Genomic DNA, 21366 nt, shown 5'->3' with positions numbered 1-21366 from the left:
TTACTTACTTGCTTTATTGGGACCTGTTTTTATTAAATAATACAAGGTTTTGTTTTTAGTATTCAGCTTTGTAATTAAAGTTGGTTATTGAAAAAATAAATAATTTCATAATCTATAATACTGTGAAAATTATATTATCTATAGAAATTATTTTTGAAAGCTGTTAGTCTTTCCAATAGTAAGAGTAATGTGGAAGAAAGATGAAGTGAATTATGCACTAAAATAAGTTTTCCTTTTGCATTACAGCATTTTGAAGGATATATTTGCTAGCTATTTAGTGAGGATTTCCCTTTATTTATGCTATTAAATCCACAACAAAAACAAGAATACTAAGCATGTGACTGTGAAAAATTATCAGTACCTTATTTTTAAAGGATTGAGGACAAAAATACCTAGAATCCTGAAGTCTTTGAATCTCGTGGTGTACCTAATCCAACGGTCAAACAGAAAAATGGGATCCTTAGGTAGATGGTTGGATGAGGTAGCCATTTTAAAGTAATTATGATTCTAAATTAGATTAATTACATCTGGTGAAATTTATATTTTTATCAAGAATTATTTTTTCCATTTCTTCCTTGACTTTGAATTAATTTTATGTTAAGAAGTAGTCCTGATAATGGGTACATAGGACTTAATTGCTGAAATTCTTTCAAACACCAAAGCTGATTCTTTATTGGAGTAATTTGTTACAGTTACTCCTAAACTATATGCTTTTCTAACTAGTGTTCCCTCAAAGGTATCACTTTGTTACTGTATTGATTTAAAATCACTGTTCAGCTTTGAGATTATGACACAGATAAAATGAATCCAAAATTTTGACTTTTATATCTGTATGTGTAAATGTATAGTAGAGTACTTTGGAGCCTTCAATAAAAAAACATTTAATATAATAATAAACTGTGAAAATGAAATAATCGGCGCAGCTAGGTGGCGCAGTGGATAGAGCACCGGCCCTGGATTCAGGAGGACCTGAGTTCAAATCCAGCCTCAGACACTTAACACTTACTAGCTGTGTGACCTTAGGCAAGTCACTTAACCCCAATTGCCTCACTAAAAAAAAAAATGAAATAATCATCACAAAAGTTTGCTCTATGACATCAGGGTTATGATATTTTAATTTCCCAGGCCCCTTTAACTGATGCTTTTCTGTGGAAATGCCTCATCTGGTTGTTTTGAGGTTCAGCTGTTAGTTTTACTTCCTACTTTCAATTATCAATATTAACAACAATATTCTAGAAACAAAATGATAGGAACAGGCCATGGTGGGAAGGGGGTTAAAGACCTCCAAAAAGAGTATTTAAATTTATTTGTAATTCTACTTCCAAACTGGTGCTACTCCTTGTATACATGTATGTATTTTGATCTGATCGTTAATCAGAAAGTTATTGGATAGATTTAGTAAACAGCTTTCAGCTGTGATTATAATTTGCTCTAAGGCATCTTACCTCTCCAAGTTCAACCATAAGCTCACAGTATCTTTGAATATGTCCTAATCTCAAGTGTATCTCAGCAGCTTCCTTCAGTCGTTCCTCCTTACTAGGTGCACCAATACCACCTCCAAACTTGGACATCTTGACTGTTGTTAGTTCTTGTGCTTTGGACTGGAAAAAGGAAATTATTTCATGAATTCCGTGATACAATAGCTATTGCAAATAGCGAATAATAAAAGTACATGGACCACAAAAAAAAAAAAAAACCCAAACAAGTTTTAATATTGGAATCATGAAATCCATTAAAAAATATCCATTACCTAAAACTGTTACTAGCACCATCTCATCAGTTAACAGAAAGAACTAAGACTTCCTTGGCGCAGAGGAAAGATAGCATTTTTAATAATACCCAGGTACAGAAGATAGTTGCAGTTACAAAAACCAATAGGGGGTGCTAATGACTAAATCATACATCTGGGATCAAAGGATGAAAAATATTTTGTCTTTCAAATGCAAAAATGATTGACCCTGGGGGCAGCTAGGTGGTGCAGTAGATAAAGTACTGGCCCTGGATTCAGGAGGACCTGAGTTCAAATGCGACCTCAGATGCTTGACACTTACTAGCTGTGTGACCCTGGGCAAGTCACTTAACCCTCATTGCCCCACAAAAACAAAACAAAACAAAACAAAAAACAAAACCAAAAATGATTGACCCACTCTAAATAGCCAATACATTTTGAGTTATTCATCCCAAAGTGATTTGTAGTGAGTCAACAATTCTCTCATTTGGTCTTCGCTGTGACCAACAATACTGAATTTATGAGACAGATCACCAGTTTAAGAATTCTGTGTTTACAGACCTTTTTTCCTCTCTCTAAGACCTTAGCAACTTTAAAAATCATCTAACACAAACTTGCTTATTGACTTCATACTCTAGATGACTATTTCATTGTGAATATACAAAATATCCCTGTCTTGGCCTCAGAATCTGAGGTATCCAGAGATAAGCGAGCTCTTGTGACACCTGGTCAGGACTCCCAATGAGGTGGTTTTTACTTAGAATTCCAATATGCCCCAAAGGACCCAAACCCTGATAAGAATTTTAACACTAGACTATGGGGTTGATACAGCAACTTCATAATTGTTTAATGAAGTGGTGTGGCTAAAGGAGCTCAGGGAGGCTTCTTGTAGCATTCAAAGGCTTTAGAAACATTGTACTCCGTGAAAATTTATTTGGAAGGATAGACTAGACTGTGCTTTACTTTATTTCTTGATTACACATATTGTTTTTCAGATAATCAGCAATATGACATGATAGCCAAAATAGCTAATTCAATCTTGGGCCTCATTAGGGGAAGCATAGTATCCCAAACAAGAGATGTCATAAAGAAGAGTTCCTAACACAGTTATCCAAAAACAACAGGGGTCTACCTAGAGAAGCTGTGAGTCTCCCGTCACTGAATGTCTTTAAGAGAAAGCTGAGTGGCCCCTTGTTAGGAACATTGTAGAGGGAATTGCTACTCCTTTATGAGCCAGCCCCAGAGCATTGCTCACTGGCCTACATCACTGATGCAAGATACATAAACATATGAAGTACTGGACAAAAGACAATGAGTGAATTATTAACTCACTGTGATGCTTTATTTGTAGTTGCTTCTAAGTCTGGAAAATGACTCAAGAGAATATGAACAAACTTTGGCACCTTTTTTCTTTTCATGACCACCTGTGAAGAGAGTTTCCTCCAACTTCAATGTCATGAAGAGCAGAGGGCTTGTTTGTTTGCTTTACTTACAGTTTTAAATCTAACCAGATGTTTCATATGCATAATTCCTTTGGAGTAGTCCTGGGGAAGTAAGCTATCGTCTTGTCCTTGTATTACTGCAACTAGGTCCCATAAATTTTTGCTGCCTCCTGGAGGCTAAAGATTAAAATGGAAACGTCAGATATACCACAGTGAATGTAAGGTCTTTTAAAAACACCACTATCATCATCATAGTTCTCACTTATATGGCCCTATAAAGTTTACAAAGGATTTCCCCCATAGAATTCCTTTGAAGTACATAATGCAAGTAGTATGATTTACATGACTCATAAAGAAATTGATGTTCAAAGAACTTAATGTGATTTGTCCAGAGTCCATTTCATTATTGCATTCTGCTGAATGCTATTTAAAAAAAATAAAATAAAAAGGAAAAAAGCCCACAGTGCCTGACTGTACCTAAAAGTCCATACTGAAGTTGTACAGTACTCACTGATAAACATTCTGAAAACCATCTTAGTTTTCTCCCTCGCAGATTACTTGTCAGTTTTTCTACGTCTTGTTTAATCTCTCTTGATACTTTGCCACACAAGAGAGGTAGTGCACCTGATTCCATAGCACGATCTGGAGTAGAAATTCAGTAAGTGAGAAAAACAGTTTCTTGTAAAATATTAGCTAAGAAAATTTAAAATGGGTATGTGTTCAGTACCAGTGTTGCCAATGATTTCTTCCCAAGATCTGTCTGCCAGGATGTTTATTTGTAGAGGAGTGATTAGAGATATTAATGACCAGAGTCTCACTGTGGAATCCCGGGAGCATGATGCTATAGTAAAGGGGCGATTCGGGTGGCATGTTAACCCTAAATGGAGAGATTTAAAGCTATTTAACCTAAAGCAAAAATATTTCAAGATAATTTACATTTTATGTATAAATCTAACAAAAGACCTACAAAATTAAACTTGATATAAAGGCACTGTGAATAATTAAGAATTGATATCAGAAATATGTCCTAATTACGTTTTTATCACATAATGCACAGAACTGTCTAACATCTTTATTCTAATCAGTTGCTTGTATTTTTGGACTAAAGTCAGTACTTTTTCTTGGCATAGTAGATACTTTTTGTCCAGTTTTGACAAAAGCATCCTTGGTTGTTGGGGGTGGATATTGCAGGTTAGGGAGACTTGCAGAGTGAGATGTTACAGTTCAGGCTTATGTCCATGTTAGTGCTGTGATAGCAGTGTACATTTTCTGGTTGTCTAGAAGTCACTAAAGAGAATTATTCAACTAGGAACATGGTTGCTCTACATAGTTACTCAAGGCCTTCACCAGTGGCTCCAATCAAAGTAATTATTCCCTTCTCCCACTTTTCTCTAGCTGAGCTCTTGATTACCTAAGAGCCATGTTGTTTGTTTGTGGTTTGTCATTCATTCTCAAAGAGGACCATAACATCTGGGGGTGATGTCATGACTTGCAGTGAAGTGGTTTTAAGTGAGTAAGGGCTGTGCAAAGTCACCAGCCTCACTCTCTCCTCCAGAGCCATCTGGATCCAGTGGCAAGATATACATCAGGATGACTGGAGATGGCCCTGGATATTTGAAGCAATTGGAGTAAAGTGACTTGCTCAGGATCACACAGCTAGTAGGTGTCAAGTATCTGAGAACAGATTTGAACTCAGGTTCTCTTGACTCCAGGGCCAGTGCTGTATCCACTGCACCACCTAGGTGCCCCTAAGAGCCATAAACACATGAAATAGTTTCAAAAATTCTTCAAGGAACTATTATTCTATAAGGCCTATCCATAGAAGTACAAACGAATTCATTGAAAGGATCTCAACATTTCTTCTTGTCTTTTAAAAGTCAAATACTTCTGGAAAAAAACAAACCTTCAGTATGTCTGAAACTAAAAAGGGTTTTATATAAAGAAAGAAATGTAGGACATGATTTTTAAAACCATAAAGCTATTTTTAAGGGAAGTGAATCATAACACTACAGATAAAAATGTGTCAATCAGTTAATATGATTTATTAAATGTCTACAAAATATATATGATTCTATTAGGTAGCAGCTGAAAGCAAGTTACTAGCTATGAGACGAATACATAATCAAAGAGAGATCATTTCCAAATTTGGAGAAATTGAAGGATGCTTACCCATTCTCCTCCCCATCACTTCAATAAAATGCTTAGGAACCAAAGCATCATGGATTAGGCTCCCCAGAGCAGCTACTTTGGGAACCCCAATAGACCCACTAAATTCTCCCCACAAGAATTTAGGGCCATCAGTTTGGGTGTGGTTAGTGATCTGGTTTCCTGTTCTTAACATGATTCAATATTTTAGTCAAATGTTAATTATTTAACTAAACAAATAAATGGATATTCATAAAATGCAGGAACTGTTAATAAAAGAAGGAATTTTAGAGGCAAAGACATTAGTTACCATATACATCTGCACCATGGTCATGTACTGTATCCAAACAGGTTCCTTCTCGAGTATCCCACACCCGGATGGTACTATCCCAGCTGCCTGATATTAGGAGATAAGGGATTTCTGTGTTCCACATTAATCCCCGAACAGGTGCAGTATGTCCAGTAAGTGTATTTATACAAGCATCTTGTGTATAATCCCATATTCGAACAGTACTGAAAATAGGAGAGAGAAAACATCAACTATAATTTACCTAAAAGATTAAATTGTCCAAAAGTATAACATTATCACTTAGTATTCATTTCTTTATGTTTCTAGAATGCATTAAAACAACCTCATGTTTCACAGCACATGAAAATTAAATGTAACGAGGCTAGAATAACACAATTAGAAATATATAGCTTTTGAATTAATAGCCTATTTCAAGATAATAACTGAAATATTATTTAGTAGCCTTAAAATTATTGGTAATTTGCTTCTTGCAGCAAATAATTTAGATGATGTAATTTTTATAGTTTTATTTTATATTTCTTATAAATATATCAAAAGTTTGGTGCTTTAGTATTTATACAAAGAAGTAATTTTTACAAGATAGCAAATCTTCATATTAACTATAACCAAAGAAAAAATATAGCTTAGTTTGCTGAATTTCTTCTACAACACTATTTGGACAGTTTAAAAATAACAATAATACAATGCAAATAAAATAAAATCCCTGACAATTACAACAATGGAAATTAATACTTGCAAAAATGTGTTATTTTTTTAAATTTAGGAAACAGTAAATAATTATGCTTATGGACAAAAATACTATATTCCTTATTTATTTCTACATCTTTTTGTGTGTGCATCAATAGTACTGTTACTTTGGTCAGTGCAGATCTTTTATTAACTTAAATAAAATTTTAACTATCACTATGAAAATTAACCTCTGATTAAAAATACTTTAATTTCAAACATACTACAAATCTACATTTGTAGATTTTATTTATTAAAATATGCCTGTGTATCAATCATCTGTTTGTATCCCCAGTGGTTAGCACAGTACTTTGTACATAATAAACAATTTAAAAGACTTCATTCATTATTATTCTCAAATATTTATATGAACTGTAAATAGATGGGGATAGGGTGAGGATGAAGGACTACAAGGCTTCTAAGGTCTCTTCCAGATTTAAATCTATGATACAGTTACTCAATGCTTTTGAAGGAACAATAGGAGCATATGTTTTCGTTCTTAAGGTATGGTTGGCTCTGCATGCCCCACTGCATGTATTTGGGAGCCATAATGTATGATAGTTAAGCCTAAGAAACTAGAAATCCCCACAGAGTTATTCACTCTCACCCACACAAATCTCCCATCAGGAGTGATATGAGAAATTAATACCCTATAAAATGTCATAATTATAATGATAATTTATTAAATTGGGTGATATGCCAGACAAATTTCAAAGCCTCTAAACAGAAATGTACTTGATTGTTAAATACTTGTTCCGTTTTAAGTAAATTAACTAGATTGCTTTAAATAATTTTGTAGCTGGATCCTAATTTTTTTTAAAATAAAACTAGTCAAAGTATAGAGGCAGCTAGATGGGTCAGTGGATAGGGCACCTGACCTTTCTTTACCAGGGTCTTTTTTGGTTTCAGTTTTGGCATTGGAAGAGGCTTAGCAAATAACCATGACAACCAACTCTGCAGTTCACCCTTAACTTTGTGTTTTATGGACCTTTTGCTTGGCCATAGCAGTGGAGTCTTGGCATGGGGTAGGTGATCTGGGGCTCACTCCTACTATTTCTCATAGTTCTTTCATTATAAATATGAGGAAACTGAGACATAGAAAGGTAAAAGGATTTGTTAATACAGTTGGTAAATGGCCAGGCAAAATTTGAACACAAATTGAATGATTCCAAATGCAGTATTTTCCCACAGTATCATGCTGCCCATTGTGGTTGAACATAATTAGATATTATTAAGAGATTTCTTAATTAATTAGCAACTTGGCTTTTATAACCTATGTCATGGTAAAATTAAGGTCTCTGGTTTTAGTACTTCATCAAGTTTAGATCCTAGGCACTAGAATTTAGGCACAGACATTTAGAACAAGAATCAAGCATTTAGAATCCAAGAATACATACCCATCATCAGAACCACTGCAAAGTATTCCTTCCCTCAGGGGAGACCATCTTACATGAAACACCTTTGCAGTATGTCCAGTAAACACCTTCAGTGGTTGATCAGAGCTGGTGGCTAAGTAATAAACACGGACATTTTTGTCTTCACAGCCAGTAGCTATCATGTCTCTGCAATATTATCAACGTGACCATCAGAATTGGGTATTTCTGATAGTGTTAATACAAACTTTAAAATAGCTAGTCTAATTTCTAAATATGGAAGGGGGGTTGTTTTGGTGCCTATGAAAAATTTAGACTAAAACCCAGCTAAACAAATAAAAACATACTATATTTCTCTATATTTTTATATGATAGCTCATATGCAGAAATGTACCTGTCCCATTAGAGACCATCTTATACATACTTTCTCTAGGACTGTCCCATTGTGATTCTATTTTATCCGAGTGAGGAATATTTGCATTTGTCTTACTGCAAATCCACTTTCAAAGCATGCCTGTAGTTGGTCCTTCATTTGATTTCTAAACTTAATCCTTCTGACCATTTGCAGACAGGAAATCCTACCCACCCACAAAGTGGGCAGGCTTCTGTCTGTAGATCATAACATTTAAAGCATCAATAAATATATTGACTTTAATCTGACCTTTGCCCATTTACAAATTGGTCATTTTCTAATATGGAAACTAGCATATAAACATTCCTTTTGTATTAAGTCAACAAATCAATACCTTCTTTGTGTAATGAAATGTCCTAGGCATTAACATGGTTCCTAGCATATATTAGGCACTGGTAAAGTTCCTGTTGACTGACTTACTGAATGAATTATGACTATATGTATACATACATACAGTCATATGTATGAATGCATACATCTGTATGCTTGGATGTGTGTGTTATCTATATTTACATGTGTATGACAAAAAAGAGAACCATAAGAAATCATAGAAAGGCAGGGAATGAAAAAAATTTTTTAAAATTAAAACAAAACAAAAAAAGCAGAGAATGTATATAAAAGTACTACAATGGGGGCAGCTAGGTGGCACAGTGGATAAAGCACCGGCCCTGGATTCAGGAGTACCTGAGTTCAAATCCAGCCTCAGACACTTGACACTAGCTGTCTGGCCCTGGGCAAGTCACTTAACTCCCATTACCTGAGCAAAAAAGAAAAAAAAAAGTACTACTACAATGACTGTTTCGAGATGTCAAAGCTTTGGGTCAAACTTTTGATGATTTCTCAATGGTGCTTGTACCTTCTTTAAGTCTTTATTCACGTACCCTGTAACAATTCAGTTTTAAGATCTTATGATCATGCCATTTCATTCTTCAGAATTTTTCAATAGCTCCCATTATGTATAAAATAAAAGTCCAAATTCATTAGCCTGTAAGCCCTGCCCCATCTGACCTAAGCCTCATAGCTTTATCTCATAGTATCTCCTTTACACAGCCTGTGCTCCATGAAAACTAGACCATTACCCATTCCATGAGCACAAGTAGCCTTTTCAGGCCTCTTTGTCTTTGAGAACACCTTTCCTAACGTTGAGATGCCTTTTTCTTTTTCTTCCCCACCCTAAACTAAATGTTTTAGAGTTATAGTAGTCCTTTTAGACATAGTTAAAGAGACTCTGCTCCATTATGTCTTCAACATTTCCAGTCAAGGACTTTGCCTTATTCACTGTAATTCTCAGAGTAACTTATGGGCATTTCTCTTGTACATTATGTTTATTTGGTATTATAGTCATTTCTGTAAATGTTTTCTATCCCCTACTGGGTCCAAGTGTCATGAGGACTGAGCTGAATTTTTTTTTTCATCTTCTTACTCCCTCCCAGTAACAAGAACAATAGCTTTTACACAGGAGGTGCTTAATAAATGTTGGTTATTGAATGCAAATATATAATGAATATTAATGGCATTGTACAATCAGTTCCAAGTATCATTTGTTATTGAAAAAGGCTTTTAGAACTAAATACATGATTTAAATTTATATTTTATTATGGGCTGATTTGTAGGATATGCTACAGAGAGGTATAGTAGATTGACCACTGGGCCTAAAGTCCAAAAGACCCGAGTTCAATTCTAGCCTCGGACAGTCATCAACTGTGTGACCTGAGCAAGTCAATTAACCTCTGTTTCCCTCAGTTTCCTAGACTGTAAAATAGTAATAAAATCTACCTCTCATGGAAGATAAAATGAGATAATATTTGGAAGAAGAACTTAGCATACTACCTAGCACATGGGTGGTACTACAGAAATACTTATTTCTTGCTATGGTTTTCCTGCATTATGATTTAGATTGATTTAGAATGATTTGAAGATTTAAGGAGAACAAAATAAAAGAGGAGAATGGTGGTATCAGTTCAAACAAAACTATGTATCAAATATTTGATTTATTTGGCCATTTATAAGATAATGTGTATTATCATATATCAATTTACTAGTAAGTCAAGTAGGCACTAGTAATCCTAAATCCTTCCCTAAATTCAGCATAATTTAGAAAGACCTTCAAAGATTACAGCGATTCCTTTTTCACCTAAGTTTATCTTATGATAGGTATGGACCCAGTTGTTCTGATATATATATACCAGCTTCCTGCAAAGTTTCCCAGCCTGATTTGACTGGAGCAAGTTCACTGCTCCTTCTGTGTCCTTAAATTTTTTTTACTAAGCCTCATAAAGGTAATTGCTATCCTACTTTATAAAATGGAAACCCTTTAGGCAGTTTCACTGTTCCATCTTTTAAATTTAATTTAACTCAACCCTATCCAAACAAACACGTATAGCTAGCGTGTGGACACTGAAGGGCATCCAAAGATCAAATAAAGCAGAGCCTTCTCTCTCTCTCTCAAACTCCTGCTGTTGTAGAGTGATATGACATACACAAATCATTATATTCTGAAATGAAACACGTTAACAAAGCTGACATTTTCTATGGTTCTTTAAGGTTTACAAAGAATTTTTTATACATTATCTCATTTTACTCACAACCTTTTTAGGAAAGTTCTTTAGCTGTGAGAGAATATTGAGGCTCAGAGAGCTCAGTGATTTTTCCATAGTCACACAGCTGTAAGTGTGGGAGGCAGGATTCAGACTAAGGTCCACTCGGCTGTATAGACCAATTCTACTATAACATTCTGTCTCTCATTACAACAAAATGCCACTTACTATAGCATGCTGGTGAGATGTAAAAAAGTAGGATCAGAAAAGGCTTTGTGAAGAATGGGGAATTAGGACTAAACCTTGAGGGACTGTCACGGTTTTTAACAGATGGAAATGAAATTTTAAAATAGATAAATAAATACACACATATACATATGTGTGTAAATGAGTATATATATGCAGGGAGAGGTAGGTACTATCATTATCCCCATTTTGCAGATCAGGAAACTGAAGCAGACAGATTTAAGTTACTTGCTCAGGGTTGAAGAGCTAGTGAATGTCTAAGGCTAAATTTAACTTGTCTTCTTTACTCTAGTCCAACACTCTATCCATTGGACCATTTATCTGCCTCCAGGGGAATGAGGGGCGGACATTCCAGACATAAATGAACAAAGGTGTGGGACTTAAATGAGATGGGAAGCCATTCAGGAACTCAGAGGGGAGGAGGCAAGCCTTAGCAAGTTATTCACCTGCTCCCAGGTCCTACAGTTTTCTGAACTCCAAAGGCCCTCTCTCTTTCTCTCTTTCTTGCTCCCTCTCCCTCTCCTTCTCCTTCTCTCTCCCTTCCTCCCTCTCTCTCTCTTTCTCTCTCTCTCTCTCTCTTTCTTTCTCCCTCTCCCTCTCCTTCTCCTTCTCTCTCCCTTCCTCTCTTTCTCTCTCTTTCTCTCTCTCCCTCCCTCCCCCTCCACATTCTGCTCAGCTGTTTAGCCACAGCAAAGAAGTTTTCTCAGGGAATACAAGTATCTTGCAGTTCCCAAAACCGTAAAATTGTATATAACATATGTCAGAGGGAACATTATATCCATGGACACCTCTGCCATGCTGAGCAAGATCCCTTAACCCTATGAAAAAACCATGTGTTTTGAGAAGAGAAATCTTGAGAATTGGGTCAGCTGTAAAAAGCCTGGGGAAGGCAAGGAGCTTTTCTCAGAGGCAGGGGCTTTCTTTTCCTCTGCCTCTACCATCAGCATTACACTGGGGCTCTAAGGTTTTCCCCAGGCTCTTTTGATAGATTTAGCTTATTAGCATGTAATGATTAGGGAGAAAATGGAGAGGACTCACTATTGTGTGATAGACTTAAAGCCACAGATGTGATCCTTTCAGCTCTGCTGCTGCCTGGTTTGGCAAATCTGATCTAAGAAGTTTAACCACTTAGTTAACTACTCGGTCATCTCATTTAATTTATCCAGATATAAAGCAATAAGTTATTAATAACAGAGTAGTTTAACCCTGACTTTCTTTTGATACTCAGGAATATGGCTATCATATACATTATTTAATAATTCCATATTATACTTTAAAAAGGTATACTATAGAATCACTGTGGACATTTAATTTAGCCAGCATTTATTAAGTGCCTACTATATGTAAAGCACAAGAAACACATGATTTGACCCAGAATTCATTCCATAGAAAAGTGAATTATAAGAGTTTTAACTTATTTGCAATGTTTCTATCTATGATGAGTCCTATGAAGAAGCACATGATACTGCGTATGAAAATCTGAAGAAGAATGCTAAACATAGTGTGGAAATTTATTTTGATTTGGGGACCCTACCTTTAGGCTGAGATTAGAAAGCCTTAGGCCCTCAGGGTCTCTCCCCTTCCTCCTCAGCTTCAGCTGAGCGGAAAAAGCCCCCGTGGGCTATACAAGACGCCAGGTCAGACAGCTGGGGGGAAAAAAAGCCCCCAGCTCCCTCTGACCTGAGCGGAGCTATCTGAAAGATCCCGGATGGCCTGTGCTGAGGCATGAGGCTCGAAAGCACCCCCCCCCCAACTGCAGTTCTGGCTGGCGGATTAGCTTGGTCTGTGGGGGCGAATGAAGCCCCGAGATTTGAGTGGAGTGAAGAAAAGGTATATATAGACCTGGGAGTTAGACAGGAGAGGAAGACGGAATAGAAAAAGAAGGAGCGAGGACGGACTAGATAGAGAGACAAGATTAAGGAGAGGGGCTGACTAGAGGAGGATGGACTAGAAAGACTAGAGGGGAGCACGGACAAGGACGGAGGAGAGTTCGGTTTGGAAAAGGAGACAGGGCTGACAAGGTTACAGTCCTTAATACAAACCAGGGAAAGTGTAAGGGGCCCTGAGGCCGGAGGCGGCCAAGGCCCTTATTGTATTCAAGAAGTTCGAAGAGCAGCAGGTGCGAAAGAGCCCACAGGAAAGCAGTCAGGTTGTACATTTTATTTCCCTGTATTCTTAATTTTAAATAGTATCTCATAAATAAACTCTGCTTTGATTATTTGGTTAAGAGGCTTCTTAATCTTTAGTCTATCAGTTTGGGAGCAGTGTGGTAGAACTTTATAAACGGCCCATATTAAATTAAACGCAGTCAGATAGCCAAATAGTCAACAGTCCCCAGTTTAGTCATCCATAGCATCAGTCCCCCCAAATTAGGCTAGTCACCAAAAATACTTTCACATTTTAATGGTGACCACGAAGGGACTTATGGCCCAATTATAATTTTTCTAAATTTATCATTTTTCATATAATCATAATTTTTCATAAATCCAATTATATTATAATTTTTCCAGGTTAGTTACAGTTATTAATTTTTTTGTACAATAGTATGAATAATTTGTAAGTACTGAGCTCAAGGACTGTATCTGAAGTGTGTCTTTAGCACAATTCCATATCTTCTGTAGTTTCCCTTTAAGTAACTAACATCTGCTCACAATTGGCCTTGGATTCACCCACTCTGAATGGGTCATTTTTGGTTAGTTCTTTCTGAGTTCTCAAACAAGGATACACTTTCGGCAGGAATAAAAGAATGTCCACCTTGTTCTTCCATTTTAGGAGCCTTCAGACTACCTGACAATGCAGCAGCAATGCTACAATCCCTGTTTGTGTTAGCTTTTGGTTCATAAATGTAGAAGGAATAACAGCTTGCACAGTGCGCAGAGGTGTAGGTAGGGACAAAATAATGTTGGGAGGGTCAGAAATAAAAGGGCTTTCCTTCATTTTGTTGATCACTGAAGTGAACCCTACACTGACTTGCAGTGGACCTAAGAGTTGCTTTGTTTGTTTGGTTTTTAATCAACAAGAAAAGCATGATTTAAAAAAAAAAGATAACACCTTGCTGGTTTTTTATCATATGAAAACATCATCATTTTCAAAGCACTTTTACACGCAATGTTTTACAGTGGTCTAGGGGGGAAAACTCTGGAGCTGGGTTCAGTAGAAATCAGTGTAGTCCCAGCTTTACTATGATTTACTTTGTATATTACTGTGAAGATCAAATAAAGCAACCTATTTGCAAGTTCTTTGAAAATTATAAAATTCTCTAACATGTATTATTATTATTATTATTATTATTATTATTATTATTATTATAGAGGGACTGTCCTGTTGACAGGGCAGGACTTCTTATTCCCATGCTGCAGGTGAGGAGGCCATTGAGGCTCTGGGTTGTTAAGAGCTCATAGCTAATGTATGGCAAAGAGCTAGAGATCTGATCTCCTGGGCTGGGGAAGTGGACATTAAGCCTTTAATGACTGTGATCTGAGCATCATGGGTCTTCCTTTCCCCAGGGCAGATCACAAACCCACACCACCTTCCCACCCTATGTGCTCCTCCTCGTCCACGTTTTCCTCTGCATGTTCCACAGAGGGCCTGTTCAACATGCGGGAGGCCTTGCACCAGGTTTTTGAACGCTGCCTAGGTATCAGTGCAAACACTCAGCTGTTTGTTATCCTGTTACCAGTCAATGTGATTCGTCCACTTCCTTGCCCATCATAGATTTCTTCAGGGAGCTTTCTTATAGAATGCTACATGTCATTATACATGGCTTGTTTTCAAGGATCTCACTCACTTGTTTCTAAGGGCAGTATCTGATATAAAGAATGATGACTATTGCCTTCACAGAGTTGTTTTTTTAAACTGTTACAGCCACTGAGTTTGATGATTAGGGCTCATAAAATATCTCAAAAGTCACTGTTCATTTCATAAAAAAAAAAATTGTACTTACTTGTTGTTTTGACTCCAATCACAACCAAAAACTGCAGCAGGATGTTTGTATTTGTGGAGAACTTTACCATCAATTGTTCGAATAATACTGAAATTAATTACAATATTGTAACAGGGAAAAAAGCAACATTCAGAATATATTAATCCAGGGGTCAAAATCAGATTGATATAATTAAATTGTAAGCTCCTCAGGGCAGAAACTTTGTCTTTAAAGCCCCAGGAACATTTAATGGTGCTCTAAAATAATAAATAATAATAATAAGGTGCTTATTTATATTGTATGATGATAATTGTCACAAGTTAAAGTTAGTACATTTTGTTTCAGCAAATTCACTTCCTGTCTGTAACATTTCTCGTTGTGTATGGATATCATTTAAATTAAGTAAGTTTGAAAAAATAATATAGTATTATATTGGCATTTATTTATTTAGGGCCAGACCCATGAATTCATTGAAATAAGGGACTCCCAGTGAGAAAACTTCCTTCACCAATGAAGGTCCCCTTATAGTTTTTGTTTTGTTTAGTTTTCAGCTGGAAACTTCCTTTTGATAGAACAGACCAGACAGGGTTCATAAAGTATGTAATGGCCCAAATACCGATAGTGGTGGGGAAGCATTAAGCTACCATTAAGCAGCAGCAGCATCCACACTTACATGCATTGTCTGCTCCTTCATAAAAAGGATTGCTGACCTTATGAAACACAACCATAGGGTAAGGATGACTAAGTAAATGAGAATGGTTTTATAAACTGTAAAGCACTTGGTTAACTCTGGTGTTATTATTATTTCTTCTGTAAAATGAAGATAATATCTCTCAGAAGTGTCATAAAAACTTCCTAAAGAATCCTAAGGTTCATCTGAGGTCAATTTTATATTTGGTTTTTACTTTCATTTTTCAATAGGGATCTACTAATGTTCCATTACCAATCCATATCTACCATTATTTACAAATCATTCATTTTACATATGTATAAACTCATAATCTTACATCACCAAATACATATATATGCATATGTGTACATATGTACACATAGATTCATACATTACTACATACTAATATTACATTTTAGTGATGGTTCCTATCACTGCCCAAGTAAGGGCTTAATGAATATTTTGTTCCCTGATACAAGAAGTATAACACTGTAATATAATTTAATCCAACCCTCTCATTTTACATGTGAAGAAACTACTGAGGCCCAAGAAGATTAAATGACTAGAATACACTCAGTCTGTTGTTCTTACTACCAATTCTAAGATTATGCTATTAGGGTGATTAAATCTCTACAACACAAAGAGAAGCATTTTAAAACACAGTACTGTGGGCAGCTAGGTGGCACAGTGTATAAAGCACGGGCCCTGGATTCAGGAGTACCTGAGTTCAAATCCAGCCTCAGACACTTGACACTTACTAGCTGTGTTACCCCGGGCAAGTCACTTAACAAACAAATGAATAAATAAATAAATAAATATTAAAAAGCAAAAGCAAAAACAAAAACAAAAAAAAACCAGTACTCACCAGAATCCATCAGCACTGCATGTGGCTATTCTTTTGGAATCTTTATGACTCCAGGCAATGCAGAATATTCCATTCTTTCCATGCTTCAAAAAATGCAAAATACCTATCAATAAAAAATAATTCACCCCTTTTTTCTCTCATTTATTTCTCAGGGGGCACACTTTCCTACTAAGAACTCTACATTAATCATTCACTCCATTCCTTCTAACTATTTCTAGAATTGAAAAATACTGAAAAAATATTTGAAGAGGAAGAGGTCACTTTCAGCTGAAGGGAATGGAAGAGGTATCATAGACAAGGTAATCCCTGAGCTGGGCCTTAAAGGAAGAGACAGGTTTCAATAGGCAGAGATGGCAAGGACATGTATAAGGGGAGTGATCGGGCAGTTTGGACAAATACAGAGAGTCAGAAGGGTGGAACTGGGAAGCAGCTAGTTCGTATGCAAATGTGGCTGAACTGTAAAGTCAAGGCATTCTTAGCAATCATGGAAAACTGAAGATAATCCTTCTAAGGGACAGTGAACAATAGAATGCTTTATCTTGTTTAGATCAGTTGGTTTGCTTAGAGAGGCAACATGGTATATTGCTTAGAGAATCACTCTCAGAATCAAGAAGATGTGGACTTCAGTCTCAATTATTACATACTAGATGTGTGACTGTGCGCAAGATACTTCACCTCTTAGTCTTCCAGACAACTCTCTAAAAATATTAGTTGCAGAGTAATTGCTGATATGCTTTGACAGAGGGAGTTTCCTTGCAAGGAGTTCTGAACACCACTGGAATCATATGATCCAACCAAACAAATAATACAAACCACATGCCAAACCTACAGAAGAAAATTGCAATGAGCATCAGAGGCAACATCGTGGCAGAGTGGATAAAGAGCCGGCCACAGAGCTGGCAAGACCAGGACTCAAGACTTACTTCTGACACATACTAGTTGCCCAAGTGCTACAAGTGCTCAGCCCACAAGAGACTCTCTAAGAGTATAAACTGCAGAGGAGGTGTTGAGCTGAAGTGGCGGTGGGAATTCCCTCATCTGGAAGTCCTCAACACTGAGGAAGTCAAAATTCTAGTCCTTGTCCCTAATGAGTATTAAGGCCCATGTGGAAAAGTTGAGAAGGTGTTTATATTTTTGAAACAGTTCAATTCAACAAGCTTAACAAGTTTGTTAAGCACAATCTATCATAACTCTTCCTTTCTTCCTTCCTTCTTCCCTTCCTCTTTCCTTTTCTTCTTTCCTTATTTTCTTTCTCCTTCCCTCCTGCCTTCCTTCTTTTTATGACTAGGTCTCTTTATTTCACTTAAGGAGGAAGTTGAAGGCTTTCTTACAAACCTGATCCTACTCTAAAAAGCATGAGAGTTTAAACTTGCTCTGTTTCCAACCTGGGCTGATTTGCCTTTCCTTTAAGTCAGTCTTATTGGCTTCCAACAGCTAATCATACTGATTCAAAAGAGTGGAGACACCTGATTGGCATTGCCCAGTGTAGCTCAGAACTCCTGAGCTCATGAGATCTCTCAGCCTCAGCCTCCTGGCTACCTGGGATTACCTCTAGCAGCTATTTATTTCAAAAATATTTTTCAACCTTCATTTCTATATTTGATTTTATATAAAAACTTTACAATTAAAACACTTCAATGATAATATACTGAGATTAAATTTGCACAGTTAAACACCAGTGGATGCTTCAGCCTGAGTTACCTAAGTGTTGGATAAATACAATTCCAATTCACAGGCTGGTCTTAATTCTCCACTTTGTGCTGTGCAAAACTGGCTTAAGCCCCTCCCTCCACCAATACAAATTACTGAATAAACCACAAACAATAAGTCATCTTTAATGTTCTTTTCATAGAAATAAAATTATTAATATTATATCATAGTACAAATGTAGGACAATAAGAACTAGTCTTTCATCACATTCACTCCTCTATTCCCAGCTTTTCAAGGGATGTTTATATATGCGTTACCATTCCCCCATAAATATCACTTCAAAATATTTTTTAAAATATTGAAATGGACTGTGGGATGGCCATTTAACTCTAAACAAAAGCTAACATAGAATCTGTGTTTACCAATAGAAAGGAAAATATTCACGACTTAGTGTTCACCTTACATGTTTGCTGTGAAGGTCAAATGAGATAATATTTGTAAAGTGTTTAATACCGTGCCTGAGACATAATTAATTAAAGTGCCTGGTACTTAATAAATGTATGTACCCTTTCCCCTTCTCTATGATAAAATAATCATGTTTTAGAACTGGAAGGCACATTAGAGATTACTCAATCATAGAATCATAGACTATCAGCCTGGAAGGGTCATTAGAAGGAATCATCTATTCCAACTCCTTCTTTACTTTAAAAAAAGGAAAGTGTGATCCAGACAGAACAAATAACTTGCCTAGGATTACACAACTAATCGTATGCAACTCTCCCCTTTTGCAAATTAGGAAACTAAAGGATGGGGATCTTGAATGACTTGTCATGGTCACCCAGTGAGTTAATGACAGCCCCACAACTGTCTCTGGACTCCCAAATAAAGGCTTCTTCCACCTATACCTTGTTTTATATGGCTGATTTTGTGAGGAGATGCTAAATTCCACATGAAACTTTAGGAGATTAATCTAAATCTTAAGAGAAAGCTGAAATTTTCAGAATTAATTTCTGCAAATTAATAATACTATCTAATTTTCTATAATGCTTAGATAGTTTAGAGGAAATTTGTCTTCTCCAGTCATTATCTACCCAAATATACAGCATATGCAAGGTGAGTAAAGACACATTTTCTTTTTTTTTTTTTTTTACTCACCAACGTTTAAAAAAAAATTTAAGCTACAACAAATAAATCTTACCTCATTGAATCGGGTTATCATTTTGCCTCTTTCAACATCCCAAATAAAACCGCCATTTCGGGAAGTTGCTCCAGCAATACAATTTAAATCACCTTAGGAAATAATATCACATATAGATGTTTCTCTCAGAGTCATATAAACACGGTGCCTTTCTCTGCTTCTAACACTAGCATTTTCTTTAGTCACTGAAGCAGAACTAAGATCTAAGAATTTTTTATTGAAGCATTTTGTGTTCAAACAAAATTAAAGTATATTTTGTTTTAACAAAGTATATTTCCTCAATAGTTAAAATAAAACTAGCCAGAAATATAATTGTGATCATGTAATCACTTTCTACTTTTGTAGTTTACTGATTGTTAACATAAAAGATTAATGTGTCCTTTAATTTTGTTAATATGGTACCAATACTGTTCACTGTAATTGACCTGAATTGTTATAGTCATTATGTATGTTGTTGCTTCTGCTTTCTGCTCTCTGTATCATTTCATTCAAATATGCCTATATTTCTCTGAATTATACCTTACAGTGAAGTAATATTGTATTATGTGCAAATGTCACAATTTATTCAGCCATCCATTGAGCATATATTTGAATTTCCTATTTTCATCATTAATAATGCTGCTTTTAATATTTGGGTCTTTTATTGATGTCAGTCTTCTTGGAGTATATATCCAATAATGGGATCTCTGGGTCAAAGGGTATGAACAATTTTGCAACTTTGCTGGCAAATACCAAATCATCTTTCAGAATGGTTGAATTAATTCATACTCCACCAGCAGTGAATGGGTGTTTCTCTCTTTTGACAGCTAATTCATTTGCTAATTGAATTGTTTGACATGATATTTTAGAGTGGTTTTAATAATAATAATAATAAGTGGTTTTAATTCACTTGAGTTAAGGATTTTGAACAATTTTTCAAATGTTTGTTGATAAAGTTTTCAAATTATTTATATCCTCTGACCATTTGTCTATTGGAAAAATATTGAATACCTACAGATTATCTCCCTTTGAGGACAAGAACTATTTTACTTTTGCCTTTGTTTTCCCCATGATGCCTAGAATATAGTAAACACTTAATGTTTATTGATTCATTCATTTATTGGATCTCATAGTTTTGTAAATTACTTCTAGATTATTTTTCTTCCTCACCTCTTCCTCCTAGTCTCCCTAGCTTCCTTTAAGGTTTAACTCAAAGCCACCTTCTGCAGACCTTTCCTAATCTTTGTAGTATTCTAAGTTTAGTACAGAATAACAGAGTGGTCATAAGCATGAACTTTTTTCTAAGAAACCCTCACAGTATTCTCTCCTTTGAATTTAAGGATCAGTGGAAATTCATTCTGCCCTATGACTACTATGTTCCCATTTTTAACTGGTAGGTGATTCAAGGTGTTTTGGATGGAAGAGGAATAGGAGGAAGGAGTTTTTGTCTCTGAACTATGGGGATCAAAATGAGGATAGGTTTCTTTTGGATTCCTCCACATGAAACAAAGGAATTTTAGAGGTCAGAAGAGCTTATCATCCTTCTTAGAGGCATTAACCTCTCTGTGAGTTTGAATTTTCTCACCTGGAAAATAAGGACAAAAATCCTCCCACTACCTACTTACAGCGTTATTGTCAGCAGGGTGCTTTGAAACCTTAAATTATTATTATTATTAGTAGTAGTAGTAGTAGTATTGAATGCTGTATTCTCTTCTTTTGTAGATCATGGTATTTCTTAACTAGCTTTAATCATTGAATGGGTGTTGCCTCAGGCAAAATGAGACCCCTGAAAGACCTTAGCTCAAATAGGCCAAGGTCTCTCACTACATTGGGGCTATCTCCATTTGTCCTGATCTATATCTTTTTTTTTTTTTGGTGGGGCAATGAGGGTTAAGTGACTTGCCCAGGGTCACACAGCTAGTAAGTGTCAAGTGTCTGAGGTCACATTTGAACTCAGGTCCTCCTGAATCCAGGGCTGGTGCTTTATCCACTGTGCCACCTAGCTGCCCTCTGATCTATATCTTGCCACTGGACCCAGATAACTATTGAGGAGAGAATGAGGCTGGTGACTTTACACAGCCCTCCCTCAATTAAATCAAATTCACTGCAAGTCATGACATCACCAACCAATGTCATTATCCTTTTTGAGAATGATGTACAAA

At 36.1% G+C, this 21366-nt stretch overlaps 1 protein-coding gene across 4 annotated transcripts in view; it reads right to left on the bottom strand.

Moving 5' to 3' along the window:
- WDR17 (WD repeat domain 17) overlaps positions 1-21366 on the bottom strand; it is a 133865-nt gene that overhangs the window by 38541 nt on the left and 73958 nt on the right. For all 4 annotated transcript variants that reach the window (XM_043973473.1, XM_043973474.1, XM_043973475.1 and 1 more), the window contains 9 exons: positions 19226-19317; positions 16378-16460; positions 14864-14950; positions 7750-7914; positions 5627-5829; positions 3899-4048; positions 3683-3813; positions 3223-3348; positions 1446-1601 (listed from right to left, as the gene is read on the bottom strand). In XM_043973473.1, coding sequence (XP_043829408.1) covers positions 1446-1601; positions 3223-3348; positions 3683-3813; positions 3899-4048; positions 5627-5829; positions 7750-7914; positions 14864-14950; positions 16378-16460; positions 19226-19317 — 1193 coding nt within the window. The remainder of the gene's footprint in view (positions 1-1445; positions 1602-3222; positions 3349-3682; positions 3814-3898; positions 4049-5626; positions 5830-7749; positions 7915-14863; positions 14951-16377; positions 16461-19225; positions 19318-21366) is intronic.

This window comes from Dromiciops gliroides, chromosome 6, assembly GCF_019393635.1.
Source record: "Dromiciops gliroides isolate mDroGli1 chromosome 6, mDroGli1.pri, whole genome shotgun sequence".
Lineage (NCBI taxonomy): Eukaryota > Metazoa > Chordata > Mammalia > Microbiotheria > Microbiotheriidae > Dromiciops > Dromiciops gliroides.
Note: the sequence above shows the minus strand (reverse complement) of the source record. Positions and strands in the feature narration are given on the sequence as shown.